This window comes from Dysidea avara, chromosome 8 (assembly GCF_963678975.1).
Source record: "Dysidea avara chromosome 8, odDysAvar1.4, whole genome shotgun sequence".
Classification (NCBI taxonomy): Eukaryota; Metazoa; Porifera; class Demospongiae; order Dictyoceratida; family Dysideidae; genus Dysidea; species Dysidea avara.
The window spans coordinates 12,067,137-12,089,390 of NC_089279.1; the positions used below are offsets into that span (position 1 = coordinate 12,067,137).

Below are 22,254 nucleotides of genomic sequence, written 5' to 3' on the forward strand. Positions count from 1 at the left end.
TGGCCAAAAAAAATCACCCAAAAACCAACTTCACAATGCCATCCTGGTGCCTTGGCAGTATTGATTTGGTACAACCAGTCCCTAAAGTGTTTTCAGTGTGAACCTAAATGCTTCCAATAGATTGTTACATCTTTTAAAAATATTATTTAATAGAATTTTCTACTGACTAACTGCCTGCCTGCGTGATTCCTTCAGACAAGCATAACTTGATAGCAGCTAAGGCTATGGACTTAATTTTTTCACTATTCGACTTCACTTTTTCCCAAGATGTGTCTTGGCGTACTGCAGTAAGTACAATGCACACATCATGGATTTACATTGTCCTCCTTTGTATCCCATTTCTTTTTGCTGACTGCCCAAAATGTTGATTCGTGGTAGCATGATGTGTGGCTACCCTGTTATAAACAGGAATCATCCATATTTTTTATGGTGATTATGTTTATTTGTAGAGGTGCTTCTGATACTGGTCTTCATTTATAATGCTGTGTAACAAGCTGAAAATAGGTGAAAGCGAAGAATAATGTACTTCACTTTCAATTCAGTAATTGATGGTTGGGGCGTGCAAGTCGTCAGTATTTTTTTGTGTTGACTGGATTAATTATAGAGGTGCTTCTCCTACTCTTCCTCGTTTGTAGCACTATATACAATGGACTGAACAAAGCTGAAAGTGAAGCGTAATGACCTCTTCACTTTCGAGTCGATAATTGATAACTAACAAACGCATTCAGACATAAACATTAACTCTGACGCCATCCTTTTCTTTGATGTGGTATAAGTGAGTTCATTAGTCATAATAATGTTATAAAAGAAAGTTAACAAGCAAATATAAGGAAAAATTAGGAATTATAAGTTTGATTAGGGATCATAGGAAGAAAAGTAGAGAAACAAGGGAGGTCGTCTATACCAGCAGATATACTAATGAACATTTAATCCCTAGTTCAGTCATATAGGGATTAAATGTATATCTGCAGGTGTAGACGACCTCCCTTGTTTCCCTACTTTATTTCTGTGATCCCTAATAAAACTTAGAATTCCTAACTTTCCTTATACTTGTGTTTATATGTCACATACAACAATTCATATTGCAACCAAACTATACAAAATAGTGATTCAAATGACACTAGTGCAAAGGTAGCACAATGTATGTATATTTTGTCAAAACTTGTGTATCATATTTTCTAACTATTTTGTACATCAACATGTATTAGCATACACAGCAGAAAATCAGTAGACTGGTGGAAGAGGAAGAAGAAAGCCTATCTAAAAGTAAGGGTCATGAAATTTATATGTTTGATACAACTAGTGGAAATATGTTTTAAACTATTTTCATCCCCACAGCCAGTGTGAGTACACATATGCCTATCCTAATCCAAAGTTATGTAGTTCAGTGTAAGGTAATTTCAAGTAGGGACCATATGACAACTTTTTCATTTGTAATCATAAGAGGCTGCGATGGGTAGACCAAACACAGATTTTTGACATGGGCCAATAAGTGGTTTGTCCTGTAGTGTGGAAAACGAGCAACCTTGTACAAATTTACATCATGTAATTGTGTTTTTTTTTGTTTTTGTTTTTTGCATTAAAGCTGTGTGCCTATTACTCCAAATGCTTTAATGCTTAGCCTGTTCTAACACTAAATTTTAACTTATTCACCCAAGTTGTTTACCTTGTAGGCATGTTAATGATTGTGCAGCCTTTATTCATTGATTATCCAAACTTGGTTAGACTCACTTTTAAATTCTTCTTAAATGTGCCAAACTTCAAGGCAATCCAACATATTTGTGTTATAGCAGCTTTGTAGATAAAGAAAACAAAATGAAGAAAATAAGCTAATTTTATCTCTATTTCTACCCATTACATCATTACTTGTGCAGAACATAACAAGACATGCATCTGCAATCAATCCACTCGTAAAATGTACATCCTGTAAGATTGTAGTGCAAGAATGAAGGATGATTCCCATTCCATTCTATTTAAATATGACGCTTAGCACATGACAAGCCAACCATTAACACTCTGTAGAAAAACAAGTGGGACATAAAATGATGACAATGGTACATAAATTTTGTATGGAAAGGAATGCATGGCTGAAGACATCGGTTGGTTGGTCATTGGTTAGTACAAAATTTAGTGAAATAAACAGTTACTTAACCCATTAATGACCACTGCCACCATATATGGCAACATGGCATCATAACTCACTTATAGAATAAACTCGCTAAAACTTGTAAAATGCGTTTCATAGCAAGATGAAATGGACACGCCCATAGAGGTTCCATTTCTGGGATAACTGGGTCCTTCCCAGACTAGTGCGTGTTTGTTATGTAATAGAGTAAAGTGTAACCTTTAATTCAAATCATTCTTTGAATTGAAAACTAGTAGCTAATAACAAATTAAGTGTTATACATTGATGGAGACAAGTAAAGTCAGCAGTCGACTGCTTTATCCCAGACGTGGCATGGTGGACACGAGTGCAAATACATATGCACAACAGCAGAAATGGGACAAATCGCTAAGAAACCAGCTGTGGGATGAATTGCACTGTAAGTAAAGTTATTGTATAGAATAATACGTTGGAGTGTAATAAATAGCTAGTTGGAAGGTTTGTTGTTTGTTCGGGTTGGTTTTTACCAAAGTTTAAACTTGGTTGTTTGATAACTTTGTTGCAGTTACCGTTATGTAAACAAAAACAACACAGTCTACCTCCTTAGTTTATAGCAAGTATTTACATATATGGTTACTAAGTAGTTCTATGTACTGGACAGTTAGTATGATGCAATTCAGAAATTTCGGTCCCGGAGAATTTGGCCGTCAATGGATTAAAAGCTTGTCAAAGGCATTCCAGGTAAATTTCATTTTATTACTTCTCTAGTAACAATGAATAGTCTTGGAGTTATAGTAAATGCTAGACAGTCAGAACTACAATAAATTCGATTTGTACAGTAACACTGTGTTGCTGAAATTTAATAACTGATCAAAATTGCACATTAGAAGTTTCCAGATAAACAGTTTTAAATGTTTTAAGTCATTAAAACTTGCCAAGGGAAATGAGCACACGTATGAAACTACACAAAGATGCATCGATTTACTAAATTTCAGGCTACTTCCAGTACTTGGAGCTGCGTAGAGTTTTTCGCCAATAATATAGAAAATCTGAGCTGTTGGATGAGCAAAGTAGATTCACAAGTGTTAACAAAGGGGTGGGAAGTGGGGGCAGAGAAGTGGGGGCAGAGCAGTGGACAAGTGGTTAAGCTTCAAAATGGAGCTATACCATAATCGAAGTCCAGACACAAAATTACATGACAGTGACTGCATGGATAGCTACACTACTAGTCTACTGGTTTTGACCCTCAAGGCTGGTTTTAACAGACAATTTTTCTGGGTGGTGTGGCAAGCTTGAATGGTGGTTTCTGGCTTTGTGAAAGAGTGTTGCATAGATGGATGGACTCATATAGTTGGACATACATTTTTCTGTGTGGCTTTTGCTGCATAGCACATGTTAGTTTAGTTTTCTCTGATGTGCGGTTTTGTAAAATTTGGTCATGTATGGCAGAGAAATTACATGTAACTGAAACAAGCTACAAAGCTGGGACTTGGTATTAATCATGAACTGTAAAATCCATCAAAGTATATATAGTGCTTTCCCTATACCCTTTCATGTAGACAAAGGAAAAAGCCTTTCCAACTTACATAGAAATAATGACCATTTCTCTACCATCAAAAAAAATAAAAAATAAGTGCTCATAACTCACATGCCTTTTGCTGTACAAGCACAGATCAAAAATTCAATGAACAGGCAAATCTGATGGTGTATATTTTGAGCTTTGGTTTAGTGTGCACTGAAGTAATTAAAATATGCATATATTTTTATATGAAGCATGCGTATCTATACCCAGTTTATTTCAATGCGTCTCACAGCAACATAAAATTTTGCAAAAAAAAACACCTGGTTTTGCTCAGTTGTATACTGAACAGCTTTTTCACTAAGTCTCAAGTTGTTCATGCTGCTGTAAGTAAATCTCTATATTTTGAGTAGTTGTACTTGCAAATAATTGTCCAGCTTCACCGTGCAGTGCCATTCGTGATCTATTTTTATCCTGCTTTGTTAGGTGTTCCAATCTTTTATCTTCCTGCTTGTTGGGGCTGCTTGATCTTGTGGGGTCAGCTGGTCCTGTGTACAGGCCTTCTAGACACAGTGTAACAGTTCTTGTTGATTCTATTTGTGGTTGGGTCGTGTTCTCCTTTGCCGACCATTTTAATAAACTTTCTGTCCATCATGACATTTCATTTCATTTTTGTTGTAAGGAAGCAGTCAGTGTTATCTTTTGCGCTGGATTCTGTTTCTGATCCTACCTGTTGTGTGGTGCAGTGGGCTGTGGTTAACAGGCTGGATTACAATGGTGCATTTAGTTGAGCATTACTTTGATTTATCTCTCCAAGAATTTTGTGATGCTTTGTAGCCTTATTATACCAGCCTCTTCTGTGTTTTGTGTTGACAAGCTTTCATTGGATTGGGGTAGGCCGTATAGTGTAAAACTGAGGCTGTTAACCCTTAAACCTGCACGAGCCAATAAATCGGCTTTGACGCATGGCTCTAAACAAAGCGCTGTAACTTGCAAACCATTCTTCCTATGGCTACGTAATTAACACAATTTTATTCATAATTAAACAAGGATTAACATGATACCTAGGATTTACCCTAGCATGAAAGCATGGGGCCAAAACTCGCCCTGAAACTATCGTTACACAAAATAAGTACGCAAACCCCTTCCATACCTTTAGAAAATGGTTAATATCTCCTTCCTACTTTATCAGATTTGTGTGAAATAAACACGAGGCAATTCCCTATTCAATGGTGAGTCACATCATATATAGCTCATGTAATTTAATCAATTGTTAATATGGCTGCCATCATGAGTATTGAGAAATAACAGAAAATGAAGTCACTGTTTCCATCGCTCCATAACAAGTAAGCCTCTGTTGTTACTTAGACTTCCTCATGTAGCCCAATGAATAAACTTTCCGTTGGTATATAGGTTTAGGCTAATAGAGTTAGGCTAGTCTGGCTAGACAGGCCATTTTAAATGGTTTTGTGTAATCGCGTATTCCTTGAAATTACGTGCAGGTTTAAGGGTTACGAACATGTCTCAGATTTTGTGCCACACATTTACGTCTGCAAAGTTCATGAACTATTTAGTGAAGTGGCATAGACATTAATGATGGAACTGGTCTTCCAGCTGTTTTTTTACCCAGGCTTTTTGAAGGCTGCACCCTTTTTGTACAACTTGGCTGTTTTTGCGTGAATCTCTCTTTCTGTATTTTAAATCCAACCATAAAGTGGCTTTGAGGTTTGCTTTTACACAGATCTTTGTTCTTCTTATCTACAGATGTAATGAAGATGATATAAGCCAAACTAGTACTCTACCAATACAGAAAAATACCTATCAATCTGATACCAAGCAAATTTTATACTGATACAAATGCAATGAAAATTTTAAAATTTCAAGTTCAATCATTGATCATAGAAAAATAAAGTAAGGAAACAAGCGAGTTTACCTGGCAGGTATACAAGTGGACATTTACTTCCTAATTCACTCTGTATACCCATGACTGAATTAACGATTAAATATCTACTTGTATTCCTGCAGGTGTAGGCAACCTCCCTTGTTTTCTTACTTTTTATTTCTATGATCCCTGGTTGAACTTGAAATTCCTAATTAATATTTCATTGCACTTGTTTGTTTACTTTTTTGTAATATAATTATTGACTGCTGCACCTGTGCATACCAACTGCATCAAAAGAATGAATGGCACTGGGAAGGTATAAAAGCCGGAACGGAATGGAACCAGAATGGAACGCACCCCCTCCTTTAATTATTTTTTATTGTCATAATGACATTTTGTGTTCGTTTTCTACATATAGCTACATGATTTCACCTCAGCTGAATCAGGCCTATCGTTGACTTCTACACCAACTGCATCAGCAATAATTTATCATCTCCAAAATTAATAGTGATGACGGCTACGTTATCGACGAGTATGATGATTCATCGTATCCTCCTTTTCCCGATTGTGGCCATAGACAACATAATTATACCATGCATACCTTTAATATGGCTAGTCTATGGCGGTAGCAATTATGAATACGATATCATTTCATAGCTATAATGTACGAGACTCGAGATATAGCTATTGCACTGTTCAAGCTAGATTAAATTAGATAAACTGCACAGCACTGCATACAAGTGTGTGATTTATACAATTAATAACATTGGAGGTACAGTACTGAACTCGGGTTTGCTGGCGGCTACTTTTACAATCTCCACTTAAGTTGTAGCTGTTCAGCAGATTTTTTTGCTTTAAGTTTGTATCTTCACTTAAGTACATCAAAGTCTATCACCGCTGTTCTCTATCCGTCGTCACCAAAATGCAACTGAGCAGGGCAGAACGTGCTACGGTCACGTGCTATTAGCAGTACACTATTTGGAGATGATAAATTATCGCTGATGCAGTTGGTGTAGAAGTCGATGATAGGACGATAGGATTCAGCTGAGGTGAAATCATGTAGCTATATGTAGAAAATAAACACAAAATGTAATTATGGCAATAAAAAATAATTAAAGGAGGGGGTGCGTTTCGTTCCGGTTCCATTCCGTTCCGGCTTTTATACCTTCCCAATGGCACTTGACATTATTAATAACGTCTAGACACACACCCCAACTATCAATTAACGAAAGGTAAAGTAGTTGTTACGCTTTGTGTCAAGCTATGTTCAGCACGTTACACAGCGTTTCGAACGATTGACAGTATGAAAATTGCCTCTACAAGCTATTCACTCACTACAAATTGATGCATGCCCCAACTATCAATTAATGAAAAGTGAAGTAGCTGTTACGCTTTGTTTCAAGCTATGTCAAACACGTTACACAGTGTTTCGAACAAAGAATAGTATGACAACTACCTCTACAAGCAATCCACTCGCTATGGAAAATACGGACAGTTTTTATGTAACAAACTATTGAGAAGCCATAGCGCTTTACTGCGAATTGACACCTAGCACGGTGTCAGCGAAAAGAAATGAACACAAAGGAAGACAAAGACAGGTCTATGATGCACTCATTGTAGCTACTGCAGTTGGCAAAAAGGCACATCTTAGGAAGAAGCGACGTCGAATAGTGAAGAAATCAAACCTGTAGCTCTAACCAAAGTCTAGTTACACTTGGCTGAAGGTATCAGTCAGGCGGTTAGTCAGTCAGTTAGCAGAAAATTCTGTTAAATACAATATTTTTAAAATTCCATAGAAACTTGTTGTAAGGGTTAGAGTGTGTCTGAAAACATTTTTGGGCTTGGCTATGTCTAACCAATACTGCCAAGCTGTTATGGAGGTAAAGTGAGGATTGTTATGCAGTTATATAATTGGGCTAAAACCCTTATATATTTTCCATGCTTCCTAATATACAGTACTATCATACTGTATGATAATTTTGTGCTAGCTTGTTCATAGTTGTAATATTTATGTATTGCATGTATTTAATAGTGTTTTATAACAAAGTAAATTCCTTCAAAGTTAGGTATACTATGTATTTGTCCATTGAGATTTTGCAGTGACTGTTCTATTAGAATATCTCGATTTCATGCAAAATGTGATAAGTTGCAGTTGCTCAATTTTTACAAAGTAAGTCCTGCACCCTTTATGCTAAAGTACAATTTACAGCCTGTTGTCACCAGTTTTATTATCATACAGTACGATAGTACTGTATAGTAGGGACATGGAAGATGTGGGGGCGATCTGTGATATAATATAACCCAAAAATTTGCCACGATTTTTCCTCACAACAGCATGACAGGATCGGTTGGGTAAAAGCAAGACCGAAAGTGTTTTCAGATTGACCCGAAACATTTCTGTCAAGTTGTTACAGAATTTTTTTTTATTATTCAACGGAATGTTTTACTGCCTGCCTGCCTTCCTGCCTGCCTGCCTGCCTTCCTGCCTGCCTGCCTGCCTGCCTGCCTGCCTGCCTGCCTGCCTGCCTGCCTGCCTGCCTGCCTGCCTGCCTGCCTGCCTGCCTGCCTGCCTGCCTGCCTGCCTGCCTGCCTGCCTGCCTGCCTGCCTGCCTGCCTGCCTGCCTGCCTGCCTGCCTGCCTGCCTGCCTGCCTGACGCTTTCAGTCAAGCGTAGAGGAAAACTGGCTACAGCTACAGCCTTAATTATTTTGCAGAAACGTTTCTAGTTCACTTAAGAGAAACCTTTGGTATACTGATAAACACACAATGCTTTCACTATTGTCTTACCTTTTATCCTTCTTTACCATGGCCATCAGTCAAGGTTCTACTCTACCACTGAGTGTTAATAGACTATAGGAAGGCTTCCATAACAGTGTATATTGTATCAAACTATTCGAATACACGTGGCGGCCAGTTGCATCAAAAACACATGTGTATATATGACTTGCTGTTGATATTGATCAGAGAGAGTAACTCAAGGCGAACTGTATAGCAATGTGTAAGTCAATAAATATAGTTTTAGTAACAATGTTAAACCAAGTCGGGTCATCCAGGTCCTGCTTTACAGTTTGTTCGGGTCTGACTCCACATGCTAAATTAAATATGGACGTGTTACTACACACCATAGCATAGCTCTGCTTCTTTCGTGAGCCATGCCCACTTATGTAAATTACTGTCTGTAGACATATGGTAGCCACACCCATTCATAAGTGTGTAGATATGCACACATCCACACTCATTTATGTAAATTACTGTCTGTAGACATATAGTAGCCACGCCCATTCATCAGTCTGTAGGTATGCACTAATTCATATCCATTATTGTCTGCAGGCCTTGCTGCAGGCTTATGTAGAGCCACACCCACTGATCAGTTGTTATTGTTTAAGTCATAATCTAGTATAATAGTGCTGTGATTAACTCAGCATGCTATTTAGTGGTCATGAGCTTGCAAAAAAACTTCACAAACAAGTATAAGAAAAAATTAGGAGTTTTAAATTAGAGTAGGGACGGTGTATAATGCTGCAATAAAAAGTACTGAAACAAGCTGGATCGGAATAGTACGTAATGTCCAAATACCGTAAAACAATAAGAAGTGAATATCCCTACTATATCTTCTTATACTTGCACTTGCTATGATGGTTATGATGGTTACAAGTAGTGTGCTACTCCGCCAATCTCTACCAAAATGGCTATAGTGTTGGCTTTAATATACAGAATACTAGAGAAGTTGTAATGGTATTGTATTATTACAGAATTTATTTGATTACTTTTGTGATACTGTAATAAAGCACACAGTTTTAGAGGATTTCTAATGAAGCACACATAGAATGTCCTAGATTTTCCACTGGTAGATCTATTAAGTTATGAACTTTTACTACTAAGTAGGTTTTAGCTAGAATTTTCATTTATAAAGTAGAGATTAAGTGAGGCAATCAGCCGTGATAACAGCAGCTCAGCGGTTAAGAATTTGGGTGTTCAGTATGGAGTTCCCTGGTTTGAATGCTGATAGAAAGTTTTTTGACATTTTTCATACATCTTTTTAATTTTAATTTAATTAATTAACCCTTCGAGGACCAAATTAATTTTCAAGTATGGAGGAATGCATAACTTTGTGTTATAAGGAAGGCAGTAGCCTTCTGTAAAACGCAGACAGATTATTGTTTGGCATTAACTTAATGGTAATTTCGTACACAACAATAATATCATAACAATTTTGTTCTACACAAAACAGTAGTTGTGATATGAAGCAAAGAACGGACGATGTCATCTCCACTGAATGTCCGCTTCGTTATTTCTTCATTGCGTATTCATGAGGTAGTCATGTGATCTTTTGTATACAAATCCAATCACCAACATGTGCTGAGTCTAATGGCGTTTAGTTTGATGCACTACGATGAAGTATCATCGAGATATGGTTGATCAAAGTAGCAGGTGTAGAGAGCTACTTTTTCTTGGCGGCCTACCAGCTACTCTCATCCTAGCAGACCCATTCTTTGGGATGGCGCTTATCGATTAGAGATCATAAGCGCCCCCTCCAAAAGATTCTGGTAAAATTCCCATACCATTTTTGTCCGAGAAATTGCCAACTTTGGCAAGTGATAATTGGTGTTTAATACTTGCACAAGATTTTACAAAAAGTGACCATTAAATAGTATTTATCATTTTGTGGCTACACAGTACAGATTTTACAAAAGTAAAGCTTACCTCAAATCATCACCTCTTGTGTAGTTATTAAACACCAATTATCACTCGCCAGAGTTGGTGATTTCTCGGACAAAAATGGTATGGGCATTTCACCAGGCCCTTTTGGAGGGGGCACTTGTAATCTCTAATTGATAAGCGCCACCAAGCAGAATGGGACTACGAGGATGAGACTACCTACCAGCGGAGATTCTTTTCAAACCAAGCAATACTCGGTGTGATTTTGTCAGGAATTTCATGGTGAGTATCGTGGTATTAGCGAATTCTTTATACTGTGTACTGATAAGTAGTTATAACGGCTTATACTAGCCCATGTACTTGCATCCAATATATTGGACTTTGGTCCTCAAAGGGTTAATTAACCCATGGTGACTGTTCTATTAGAGTATTTTGACACTGATTTACAGTTGTTTGGATTTTGTCTTGTAACTCTATAGCTGTCAATGTGATTTCTTTTGAACCACAAAAGGTGTGAGCTATGATGGTTAGCTTATATGCATATCAATTTTTAAGTTATTTCCATAAGCAGTTTAACTGTAGGTGTGACAACAACAAGTTGGGCTTTTTTTTACCAAATGATCATCCATAGCTCTATGGCTATTTATCAGATTTACACCAAACTTGGTACATGATTGTGCCACAATACATTCTTAAATTGTACCAAAGTTCAAAACAATTGAGGTACATACAGTATTTGCATTTTATAATGGTTTTTGTAAAGTTTGCAAAAGAAGAATCTAAGCCACTTAAGGTAAGAAATGAATCCGAAATTAGAAGGCTTATATTTCATGATTGCATTAGGCAATCTTCTCAAATTTGGTATATAGAGTGCTGAAGGTGGATGGCATTTGCAGTATAAAAATGATTCCAATTTGAGAAGGGAACATGGAGCTACATATGCATGAAAATCATGTTTTGTTTCTTCCTTTTACCCTTAAACTCGCATAATCCAGAAAATTGGAATAAAACTGAATAAATATACATGCTTTGCAGAAAGCACTGTAACTTTCAAAGCATCCATCCTATGGCTATACAATTGACGTCATTCTACTTGTGATGTAGCAAGGATTAAAGTGATACCTAGGGTTTTACCCTAATGCTAAATTGTGAGGCCAAAACTAGCCATGAAAATAACTTTTCAGTAAGGAAACACACAAACTCTTTATATGCCTTTATAAAATGGTCGATAACTTGATGGTAGTTGATCCTATTGCCTTGCAAAAACTTCCATTCAATTTGTCGTGAAATTTTGTATCAGGCCATATATGACTCACTTGAGTAAACCACAATCAAAATTAAATACGTGGCAAGAATTAGAATCACGAAGATGCAACTCGTCACTGTTCACTGCTTTATAACAAGTAAGCCAGTGTAGTTACAGTATTCATTTAACCTTCTCCAAGTAGCCCAGTAAACACACTTTTAATCTATGTGTATTTTGTAGGCTGTAAAAATTAAGTTACCCCACCTAGTGTCGCCATGCGTGCCCATATTGTGTAAACATGCATTTCCAAAAAATTCTCTGCGGGTTTAAGGGTTAAATATACTCTTAACCTGAACCCAAGGACTTTAATTTCTGATCATAAAACATATTACCAAAACCTTTAATTAACTTCGTAGCCCGCTTCTGTACTTTCTCTAATGCTTCTATGTCCTTGGAAAAATATGGACTCCAGACAGATGAGCAGTAGTCTAAATGTGGGCTTACATATGTTTTGTACAGAAATGTAAACAGTTCTTTCAAGATCTTAACAAATGCTCTTCTAATCATAGATAAAACCCTCATAGCTGATGCAGCCGCCTTACAGGACTATAGATCCAGACTCCAAGATCTTTCTCATGGTCAACTTCCATCAATTGGATGCATTCTCCAGAACCATTATTACACAGTGTGTATCCACTATCAGTGGGAGGATTACCAATATGCATAATTTTGCATTTCACTAGGTTTAGTTTCAACAACCATATAATATCAAGGTCATGAGTTGTTATATTTATGGAATAAAATCATGTTGTTCTGGAGTAAGCACCTGGCAAGATGAAACCTCATCTGGTCCTGGTGGAAATTGGCATATTTTATATCAATAACAACTAGTGCTAACCTGGTAGCAAACACAATAGCAAAAATTCCAGTCATTCTCTCTTACTTGCTTTTGTGTGTGTACAAAATCTGTTTTGTAGGTTCATCAGAAAACAGAGTCATATATTTTCATCATTCCACTGTTATAGCCAATGATTGTTGCTGTAATTACGTGAAGGACAATGAACAATTTGGCTGTGGGCTCACTGGATTGTGCAGGATTGACCTTAATCCATTCAATTTAGGAAACTGTAGCTTTAACATTTTTTGACAGTGATTGATTTCCATATTTGCAAGCTTTTCACATAATTATGATAATGTGAGATGGTACCAACATACCATGGTTTTTTTTTTCCTGCTGATTCATTATTTGCAGTTTCCAAATCAATGACTTCAATGATATCTTCATCCTTGAGCATTGTACAACTGTTTAGATTTACGGTAGTGTTACTACCACTATCATTGATGCTGAGGTTGGTGCTACTACTGCCAGTATTGCTGGTGCCGATGCTACTGCCAGTGTTGCTGACGCTGTGGCTTGTTGAAGTATTACAGGGGCTGCCACTGCCAGCTTTGCTTGTACTTCCAGTATTGCTGGTGTTGCACCCAGTAGCACTACTGGTGCTGCTGTTATTTTTCTCTCTACTCTGTAACTCTATTACTAATTTCTCTTTCATTGAATGAAGTGAATCGTTGATTAATTTTTCTGTTTTTGCTCTCTCTTGGATCTTAGTTAGATCCATCAAAATTTCCCCCATCAATATATTGCACTATATGGGTATACTCTACATTGATGATATTAAGCAACAATGGAACGAACGTGTTTTTAATACAGTGAAGGCTGTGCAATTGGGTAACTGTATATACAATTTAAGTATATTTGGCAAATTAGTAAATAAAGCATATCAGAGTTTATTAGTTTAGCAATTGACCATGTTCTAAGTCACATGAGATCATAGGCAAAGTATGCCATACACAGGAAAATTAATTATTTGAGAGAGAAGGCTTTTGTGGTTAGGCACATAATTTTAAAATCACTAAAAAACTTTTGTAGTAAGATCTGGTACTGTTTGCAATCACTGTGTAAAGTTTTTATCCCATTGACGGAACAACTCTGCATGCATGTGTAAGCTAAAGCATTACACCTTGTGTTTATCTCAATTATTGATTGTGGGTTACAGTTTACGTCGTGTAGGAGCAAGCACTGGTGCTGGGCGGAATGCTGGTACAGTGTTATCATCAAATCGGTTCAAAACTATTCACTTTCAAGTATATCGGTAACATTGATATGAATAACATTAGGTGTATTACATTTTGGAAGGCTTAGTTTCCATATTAACACGTAATTGACTAATTAGAGTGACTTACCGTAAGCGTATTAAATTTTGAGGGTAAAATTTTTGTGGTTTGCCAAAAAGACAGGTTTGCAAGTGAACTAAATTTTGTGGATATAATTTTTGTGGTTTAATCTCGACAAGCCGGTTTATTTTCTCGAGGAGCCGTGGGGAGCAAAATCCATGCTTTAAGGTTGCGTTTAAGGTTTAACTACAGCTTAACAGCTTTGGCTACTCCATTTACGCTGGCGTACTTATCTGAAGCAAACCATTTTGTGGGGTTGACTCAGAATCTTGCCTGCTGGAATCAGAGGAAACGGGTCTTAGATACTTGAACAAGGCCATCAGTATCTATTCACGTTGTGAACAGGTGTACATGTCATAGTCAGGTCATACGTAGTGCATTTCGAGCTGAGGCGTGAGTTTCTAAATGGATTAATTTTCATGTATCAGTTTTATGTGGATTAATTTTCGTGGATCAGCTGCAAACCACGAAATCCACGAAAATTTCTACGCTTACGGTATGACAGCTATTTTGAAGTACATGTGACAAAAACAATAGTTATAATAAGTCATCACCCTGTTTGAGTATATGAACTCCACCTGTCTTCACTTGACCAGCTTTTTTTGGCTTTGACAGCAAGTTATTTCTCTGTGGTTGACTGAAGTTGAAAACATGACTGAGTTTAATGCGACTGAAGGACTTTTTCAAGAACTCTGACTAGCATGAAGATTCTTTAGGCCAATGTGGCAGCATTGAAAAGCAGCAGGGCTACTGTTGGCAACAACCTGTCAACCAAGAAGTCTGGTCATGCTATTCTTCCACAGAATGGTAATGAAACAGGTGGCAAGGCAATGATCTGGGTATGAATCATACTTGCTGACGATGAAAACTCTGGCGGTGATACTGGCGATGGTGATAGTGATGACACCATCAAACTTTCTGAAGAGGGCAATGGTTTTATTGAGACAGCCTTTAAGACTAGACACTACCAGAACTAAAAAAAGGTGAAGCTCAGGCTTTCCAACTAAGTGGCTGAAGCTGCCTCAACTAGACAGTTTCATTGCCTCCACCATTTCCAAGGATGTTGTCAGAGTTGATGCCACCACTCAGAAGACTCATAAACTCTGGCTGGAGGCAACTGCTTCACCGATAGCAATTATTGATAAAGTGGATGCAGGTGATATAAACCAGGCTGAGGCCATCCAGGGAATAAGAGCTGCCGTGGTATTGTTAAGAAATGCTTCTTAACATCATGACATTCAGTGGAGGAAAGCAGTGCTATAACACCTCAACCCTCAACTTAAGTCACTAGTTGAAGATGAGGACTTTGCAACTACAGCTCCTTTCTTTTTGGATCAAATTTTTGGTGAGATTGCTAAAGAGCGATTGGAAGCTGCAGCCAATGCAGGAGACCCAGACCAAAAGTGCCACCCCTGAAACAGAACTACTGGGGTCGTTGGGGTGGCAGCAAAGGAAACAGCAGTTCCAGCAATGACTAAAGGATCATGTAGTAGGGAATTTTTTAAATGTGCAAAATACAAGTACCCTTACATCAGTGTCAACTCTTTGGGGTCCTGTTCAACACCTTGGGGCGCTGTCAAATAAGCTCCACTATAGGTTACAGAGCCCTACAGAGGGCAATCAATTCAGTGATTCCCGAGAACAACTTCTTGGGGTACTCCGACAAGTCCAATTCTCAGATAACTCTGATCAGTGAGATGATCAGGGATTTCACTTGGTGGTCAACTCTAGATACACAAACAGTGGAAGTACCATTATGTCCTGCGGTAATCATAGAATCTGATGCCTCACACCAGGGGTGGTGAGCGAGGTACTGGGACACCAGTACAGGGGGAGTTGTAGCAACCGAGCACATAAACTTGGAGCTTTCAACTGCTTTTCTGACCTTCAAAACCTTCAAAACCTTCACCACCAATGAAACAGGCATAGTCCTTCTGAAAATGGCCAACATCTCTGCAATGAGTTACAGACTTACAGTACAGGTATATCAACCAGAAGAGAGGTATGCACTCAGTTCAACAGTGCAACTTAGCTCTGGAAATATGAGAATGGTGTCTCCAGAGAGGTATATACCACTCAAAGGAGCGCACCTACCTGGCATTCTCAACAAGGTGGCAGACATGGAATCCAGGGTTATGAAGGACCAATGCAACTGGATGATCAATCCATCTGTATTCCAACAAATTCAGCAATCGATGGGTCCTCTCCAAATAGATATATTTGTATCATGGCTAACCGAACAGCTACCCAGCTGTTAAATGAAGCATAATACTAACCCAACATCCCAAAAATGAGAGTACCTTGGCATAGGTGTTTTTTCATTAAATGTCCCTTCCATTACCCTACAAACCAGCGGGTGTTGTCCTATACTCTGTGCTTTCACTCTCTCATGGACTGACGATATAGCTGAACGGTATGTATTCAGAGACCTATATTGGTATCCCTGGGTTCTGCTAGAAAATTAACTACATCTTCTACAGGTCCAGTAATGGGATTTTTATTCCTTTGCTTACACCAACTAGTGGGTTGCAAACTGTGAGTTGCCACTACTGTTGGTTTTGTCTCTCCATAAGGAGAGCAACAGGTCTGGTCCTGTGTAGAAATTCCTCATGAAGCAAAGGATGGGCCATGCGACTATTTTTGGCACTTCCTGTTTCATTATTAACTCCTGGTTGGTTGGGTTCAACATTAGATCTGGGATGTTTGGAAATTGGTGGGGATGGTCCTTCAGCATTTTGAAAAGCAGTGGAAACCATGGTTTATATGGCAGTGTCACCAGAACTATCCTGGCTTGTCGTCCCTTTGTCTGACTCAGGAAATGAGAAATCAGGCGCCATGGGAAATGGGCATAATCCCTCACCCAAGTCCAGCTTTGTGTGAAAGTATCTATTGCTTTTGCTTTCAGGTCTGGCCTCCAGTTATAAGTGGATGTCAGTTAAGACAACCATGCTTATGGCTCTCACTCGCCCTTTCAGATCAACTGATCTGTCTAAATTGGATATCCGATCCTGGACATACACCTCTAAAGAAGCAATATTCCAACCCGTATACTTGGCAAAGCGGAGTTGCTCAGCAAAGCCAGTCAAGGAGTTTTTCTTCCCTTACTATGCAGTGAATAAATTATTGTGTCCAGTGAGGGCTCTGTATACATATGAGGAATGTACAGCTTCCTTCAGATCTGAAAAATCCAATTATCTGTTTTTGTCATGGATTGAAAAACACAAACCAGTTACTAGCAGCACCATTGCTAGGTGGTTACGAACTTTCCTCCAAAAGCAGTCATTGATACTAATGCTCAGTCGGTTTGAGCGGCAGCATGTTCAACAGCTGTTTGGTCGGGTGTCAGCAGACATCCTCAATGTGGCAGATTAGTCCAGCAAAAGTGCCTCCCAATGATTCTACCACCAAGAAATGCAGGATAAAATAACATTTGGGTCAATTGTCCAGTCATCTGCTATTACTTTAAACTTACTTGTTGATGTGGAAATTGAGCCTTCCAAAATGTAATTTAAGAATGGCTCAGGCATGCAGTTCCTGCAAGCTATTTATAATTACATGAGGAAGGTGAAATTGAAATATCAACATATCCCACCCTAGGCCATCATGCATGCTGTGTGAATACATGGTGATAATGTTTAATGCTTATGACTTTTAGTTAGTGTGGACATGGTCCTGCACGTAGGGCAGGCGCCAATGCTAGTTATGTTATAAAAAGTAAACAAACAAGTAGATATCAAGAATTGTAAGTTGGATTAGGGATTCAAGAATAAACAAGTAGTGAAAAAAGGGAATAGCTAAAAAGTGGTGAAGCATTGAAGGTTGCCTATACCTGCAGATATACTAATGGACATTTACTTCCTAATTCAGTCATGGTTATAGACTAAAGTTTAGGGATTTAATGTCTACTAGTATATCTGCAGGTGTAGGCAACTTTCCTTGTTTCATTACTTTTTTAGCTATTCACCTGTTTCACTAATTTTTTCATCTTTGATCTCTAATCCAACTTAATTTTTCCTTCTACTTGTTATGTGAATATTTCACCCATTGTGTTTATTGTATTGTACTGTAAATTTAGGCTTACGCTAACATGTGGGATTCTTGAAGATCTGTAGTTTGTTTGGCAGTTATTATGTGCATACATTAACTTGTACAACTAGATGTATGAACAGTACTAGGAATAGAATGTATTTTTGACCATATTATTTTCTGGATGCATGTGTATGTATTATGGAATTCAGCTACAATGCTCTTGGTTTGTATTAACCTTGAACACTAATATATGCACTCAAAAGAATTTTACATTCTGTATTGGTACATAGCATGTATCTTGATGCTGCATGATATACTTTGCAAGTAATTATTGCATGTGCCACAGAATTTTGAATTATTAAAAATCATACCATTAGTTTTTCTTTTTCAGATGTTGTTCAGCATAATTATGTTTAATAAAGTGTTGTCTGTATATGTTAAAGCATTGCATGCTGTAGGTGCTATATGAAAATAAAGTACGAGGTGTGCAGCCAAGATGTGAATAGAGCACAAGGTGAAGCCAAGTGCTTTAATAGCATCAAGGCCAAATGCCAGGTGCTTTATTTTTATATACCCTGTAGCACAAGCAAGGCAATGCTTTAAATGATTTATGAAACTTTCTAGTTGTGCCATACACTAGGACTCGTAATTAACACACATTACATGAATTATTAGCAGCCTGAATACCCACAAACTAGTTTAACAAAGTAACTCACAAGTAGTTCACCATAGTTTGGCATAGTAGACATTCATTGTGTGTTTTAGCAGATTTTGGTCACAACCCACAATCGATTCTGTTGTGATGTATAATGAAGTATTTCTGTGATGTCTCCAGGACTTGTCTGCTTACATTAACAAACATAACAGCAACTTTACCTTCTCCCACCCATCATTGAAGCATTTAGGTATGTGTATAAAAGCAATCCAGTGGTAGAATTTGTATTGGGTGATTGACCACTCAGTGTGGCAAGGGGTATCAGCCTTCACTAGCTTGGGTGATTAATCGTACTGACGTGAGCACCACTGGCTATTAGCCTGCACTAAAGCATGTGGGCAACTGTGTTTTATTGCCCACAAACAGTGCTTTATTGTAATGAAGTACTCTTTGTGGTGTAATAAAACACTCATTGTGGGCAATAAAGCACTGTTTACCCTAAAGTGTACTTTGTGAAGTTTAAAATACGCCTTTTCCTTTGATCTCACCCACACCAAGTTCTATAATCTTTTATAAATTTTCTTTAGTGTAATATTTTTACTTTTGTGTTATTTAGAATCTGACACAAGACATGAAATCTCTTCTGTTGTAAATCCTCAGCATCTTACAACACCAGAGAATAAAATGAAACAGACACAGCAGGCAATGCAACTTGAAAGCAGTGGCCAAATCAGCTCTACTGTTAGTAAACCACATCAAGACACAAATGAAATAGAAAGAAAGGTTAGAGAAATTAATGAAATGGTTCAAAGAATGGATATAAATGTACGCCAATCCTTCCAAAAGTCATTGGATGTGCAGAAAAGCAATGAACAATTGAAACTAGATAATAGTAACTTGCAGAATGGGTTATCCCTTGCTCAACAACAGTTGTTAGATGTGAAAAAAACTAACAATGATTTGAGAACTAGCATGACTAACCTACAAATTCAATTGTCGCAGAATCAGAACCAGTTTTCCATCACACAAAAGCAATCTGTGGATATGCAGAGATGCAATGAAGACTTGAAAGCAAGTAATGCTCTGTTACTGAATCAGTTGTCTCAAATGCAAAACCAACTTTCCATCACCCAGCAGCAATTTTTGGATGTGCAAAAGGAAATGAAAGCAAGCAACAGTTTTTTACAGAGCCAACTGTCCCTCACTCAACAACAGTTGTTAGGTGTACAGTCCATGTTGACCTGTAGTAGATTGTGGGTTGTTTCAATTGATCAGTTAAAAATTGGGAAGGAAATTGGTAGAGGAGCTTGGGCTACTGTCCATGAGGCTACATTTCGAGAAGCCACTGTTGCTGCTAAATGTCTTCACAAACTCATCACTGCTCCAAGAACCAGACAACTATTTCAACGAGAAATGGAAATGGCTCTTGTGTGTCAGCATCAGAATATTGTTACTTTCCTTGGAGCTACACTAGAAGGTCCTCCAGTAATCTTGATGGAGATGATGGATACTAGCCTGAGGAGTGCATATGAAGAAGAAATAGTTAAGGATGATCAGATTAATGGTATTCTTCATGATGTTGCTAAGGCTCTCCATTTCTTACATACCAGACCAGATCCGGTAATCCATCGTGATGTGAGTAGTGCCAATGTGTTACTGAAGGTACTCTACAATGGTGAGTGGCTGGCCAAACTAGGAGACTTAGGTACTGCTAAGATACAACAGCAAGTAGCCACTGCTGGTCCTGGAGCAATGGCCTATGGAGCCCCTGAAGCTGCTGATTACACAAAGCATTCCCCCAAAATGGATGTGTATAGCTTTGGAGTTGTTGTCATTGAAACTCTCACCAAAACTCATCCATTTCAAATAGTGAACAGCCTTAAAGTACAGGTCCAACAACAATATCCACAGTATGATCAACTGGTCACCAGTTGTACCAAACAACAGTCAAGTGACAGACCAACAATGTATGATGTTCTTGTACAGTTGGATGGGATTGCTGCTGCTAAGTATTAACAACTCTTACCTGTGAACATGATGCTACATCTGCATGTATTTTCTTTTGCACTACAAGTATAAGTACATATGTATGTACTTTAGGCTAATATTGAATACTTTTTTTATGTGTTGTAATGCATATTTTACTTGTTTACAATTTTTTTTTTCGTTTACACTATACTTCTTTTTTTTTTTTACTTTTTACACTATTAGCTAGCCATATGGTTTTATATACAGCTATATTTTACATGTAGCTATTTTTACACAAGGTATTTTATGTTAAGAGTTTTAGCTTTATAATTTGTGATCCACTTGTAACTGAATTATCTTACTTTACAGTAGTAGTAGTATAGTGCTTTGAGTTTTTTGGACAACATTGATTTAATTTAAGAGTTAAAATATGGTATGTAAACATTATAGGAGCTATCTGTGTATATATAAAATGTTGCATTGATATTTACCTGCCTGCTGTCTAGATACATGACAGTAAACAAAACTACAACATGTCACTCCATATTTCTTGCAATATGTATTATCAGTATAATGTTATTCATTTCTAGAGGTGTGCGATTATCTAGATATATCCGATTATCTAGATATCATAAGACTTATCAAGATTAGGATGACAAGTTTATTTATCTAGATAATAGTAAATGTCCGTAAATTACTTGTGTATCAAGGGAATATATGATGGTGTAGACATCTCCAACTCTCCCACCTCTTAAGCACTGTACTAAAACCAACATTTTCCCCTCATTTATACTCTTCAAAAAACTGTAATTTGCTCACCTTACTGGTTACATAATTGGCAGTTGACTATAATAATTCATTTGTTTCAATTATCTAGATATGTTTAAAAGGAAATATCGAGATATGTCAAAGTTTGTTATCGCACACCTCTATTCATTTCATTCCAAAATATACACACTTGTACATTCAGTTGTGTGCTATATAGGTATAGTTAAATTTAGCTGCCTATTGTGCTGTGTATGCATAAATACTGTATGTAGCCTATGGTTATCATCAGGAGCTTATAAGTGCCAAAAGCTCATATTCCTTCAGTGCTTATAAGCTTGTTATTTATATCCCCCATATATGATTGTTCATTCCGCATTATAGCCAAAAGTTTAGAGAGAAATGCCTATATGCATGGAGGCGTCAGTCTTTGCCTAGGCATATATATATATATATGTGTGTACCACTTTCACACCTCAGATCAAAGGAAAGCCAGTGCATATATATCACATATTGCACTGACTCAAAATGTTAACGAGATATATGCACTGTGTATATCTCGTTAACTTGAGACATTGCATACCTAATAGGTGTGCACACCATACCCAGAATTTCTTTGGTGTTTTACTGTTATCCTCTTCTCTTATATAGGGAATCAAACAAGCTGTGATTGTGGGATTGAATTCTGCCAAACAACCTGTGATTGTAGGATTCGATTTTAATACATTAGCAGTAGTTTGTTTTTTGCTTTTGTAAATGTAGCAATTAAAGTAACATAATTAACACTAGTCTCTTAAAATTGCTATATTAGCAATAATAAAATCAAACTACTGTTTGATGCATTAAAATTGAACCCCACAATCACAGTTTGTTTGGCAAAATTCAATCTCACAATTACAGCTTACTTGGTTCCCTATATAAGAGAAGGGTATAGCAACTAAAGATTTTGCCAATTAGGTGAGTCTACATGCTAAAGTAGAACATATTAGTTATACCATGGGCACTTGTGCTTTGCCTGTATATACGCACTCACCCTCGGGCTCGTGCGTATATATCAGGCAAAGCACTCTTGCCCATGGTATAACTATTACATGTAGCCCTGTGCATAACATGTTTTCTGTGTTTTTTTTACTACAATTATTTCTGATTTGGACAGATTCCAGCAGTGTGTATAATATTATGTGACATGCCAT

At 37.5% G+C, this 22,254-nt stretch overlaps 2 protein-coding genes across 9 annotated transcripts in view; both read left to right on the plus strand.

Annotated features, from left to right (window-relative positions):
• The window catches only part of LOC136263915 (uncharacterized), a 255,807-nt gene that overhangs the window by 89,610 nt on the left and 143,943 nt on the right, over positions 1–22,254 (plus strand). The window lies entirely within an intron of this gene.
• LOC136263924 (probable serine/threonine-protein kinase drkA) lies at positions 1,023–20,743 on the plus strand. 2 transcript variants are annotated; one of them, XM_066058573.1, is made up of 3 exons: positions 7,365–7,385; positions 18,509–18,578; positions 18,945–20,743. In XM_066058573.1, exons 1-3 carry the CDS (start codon positions 7,380–7,382, stop codon positions 20,342–20,344), a joined length of 1,476 nt encoding a protein of 491 aa, XP_065914645.1. In that variant the 5' UTR covers positions 7,365–7,379; the 3' UTR covers positions 20,345–20,743. The 2 variants fall into 2 exon arrangements, with proteins under 2 accessions (XP_065914646.1, XP_065914645.1); XM_066058574.1 differs by lacking the exons at positions 7,365–7,385; positions 18,509–18,578 and adding an exon at positions 1,023–1,266.

Excerpts from the sequence above, each read along its gene's own strand:
- LOC136263924 (XM_066058573.1), top strand. Across the intron at positions 18,579-18,944 it reads CCCATCATTGAAGCATTTAG|AATCTGACACAAGACATGAA; the intron begins GTATGTGTATAA and ends TGTGTTATTTAG.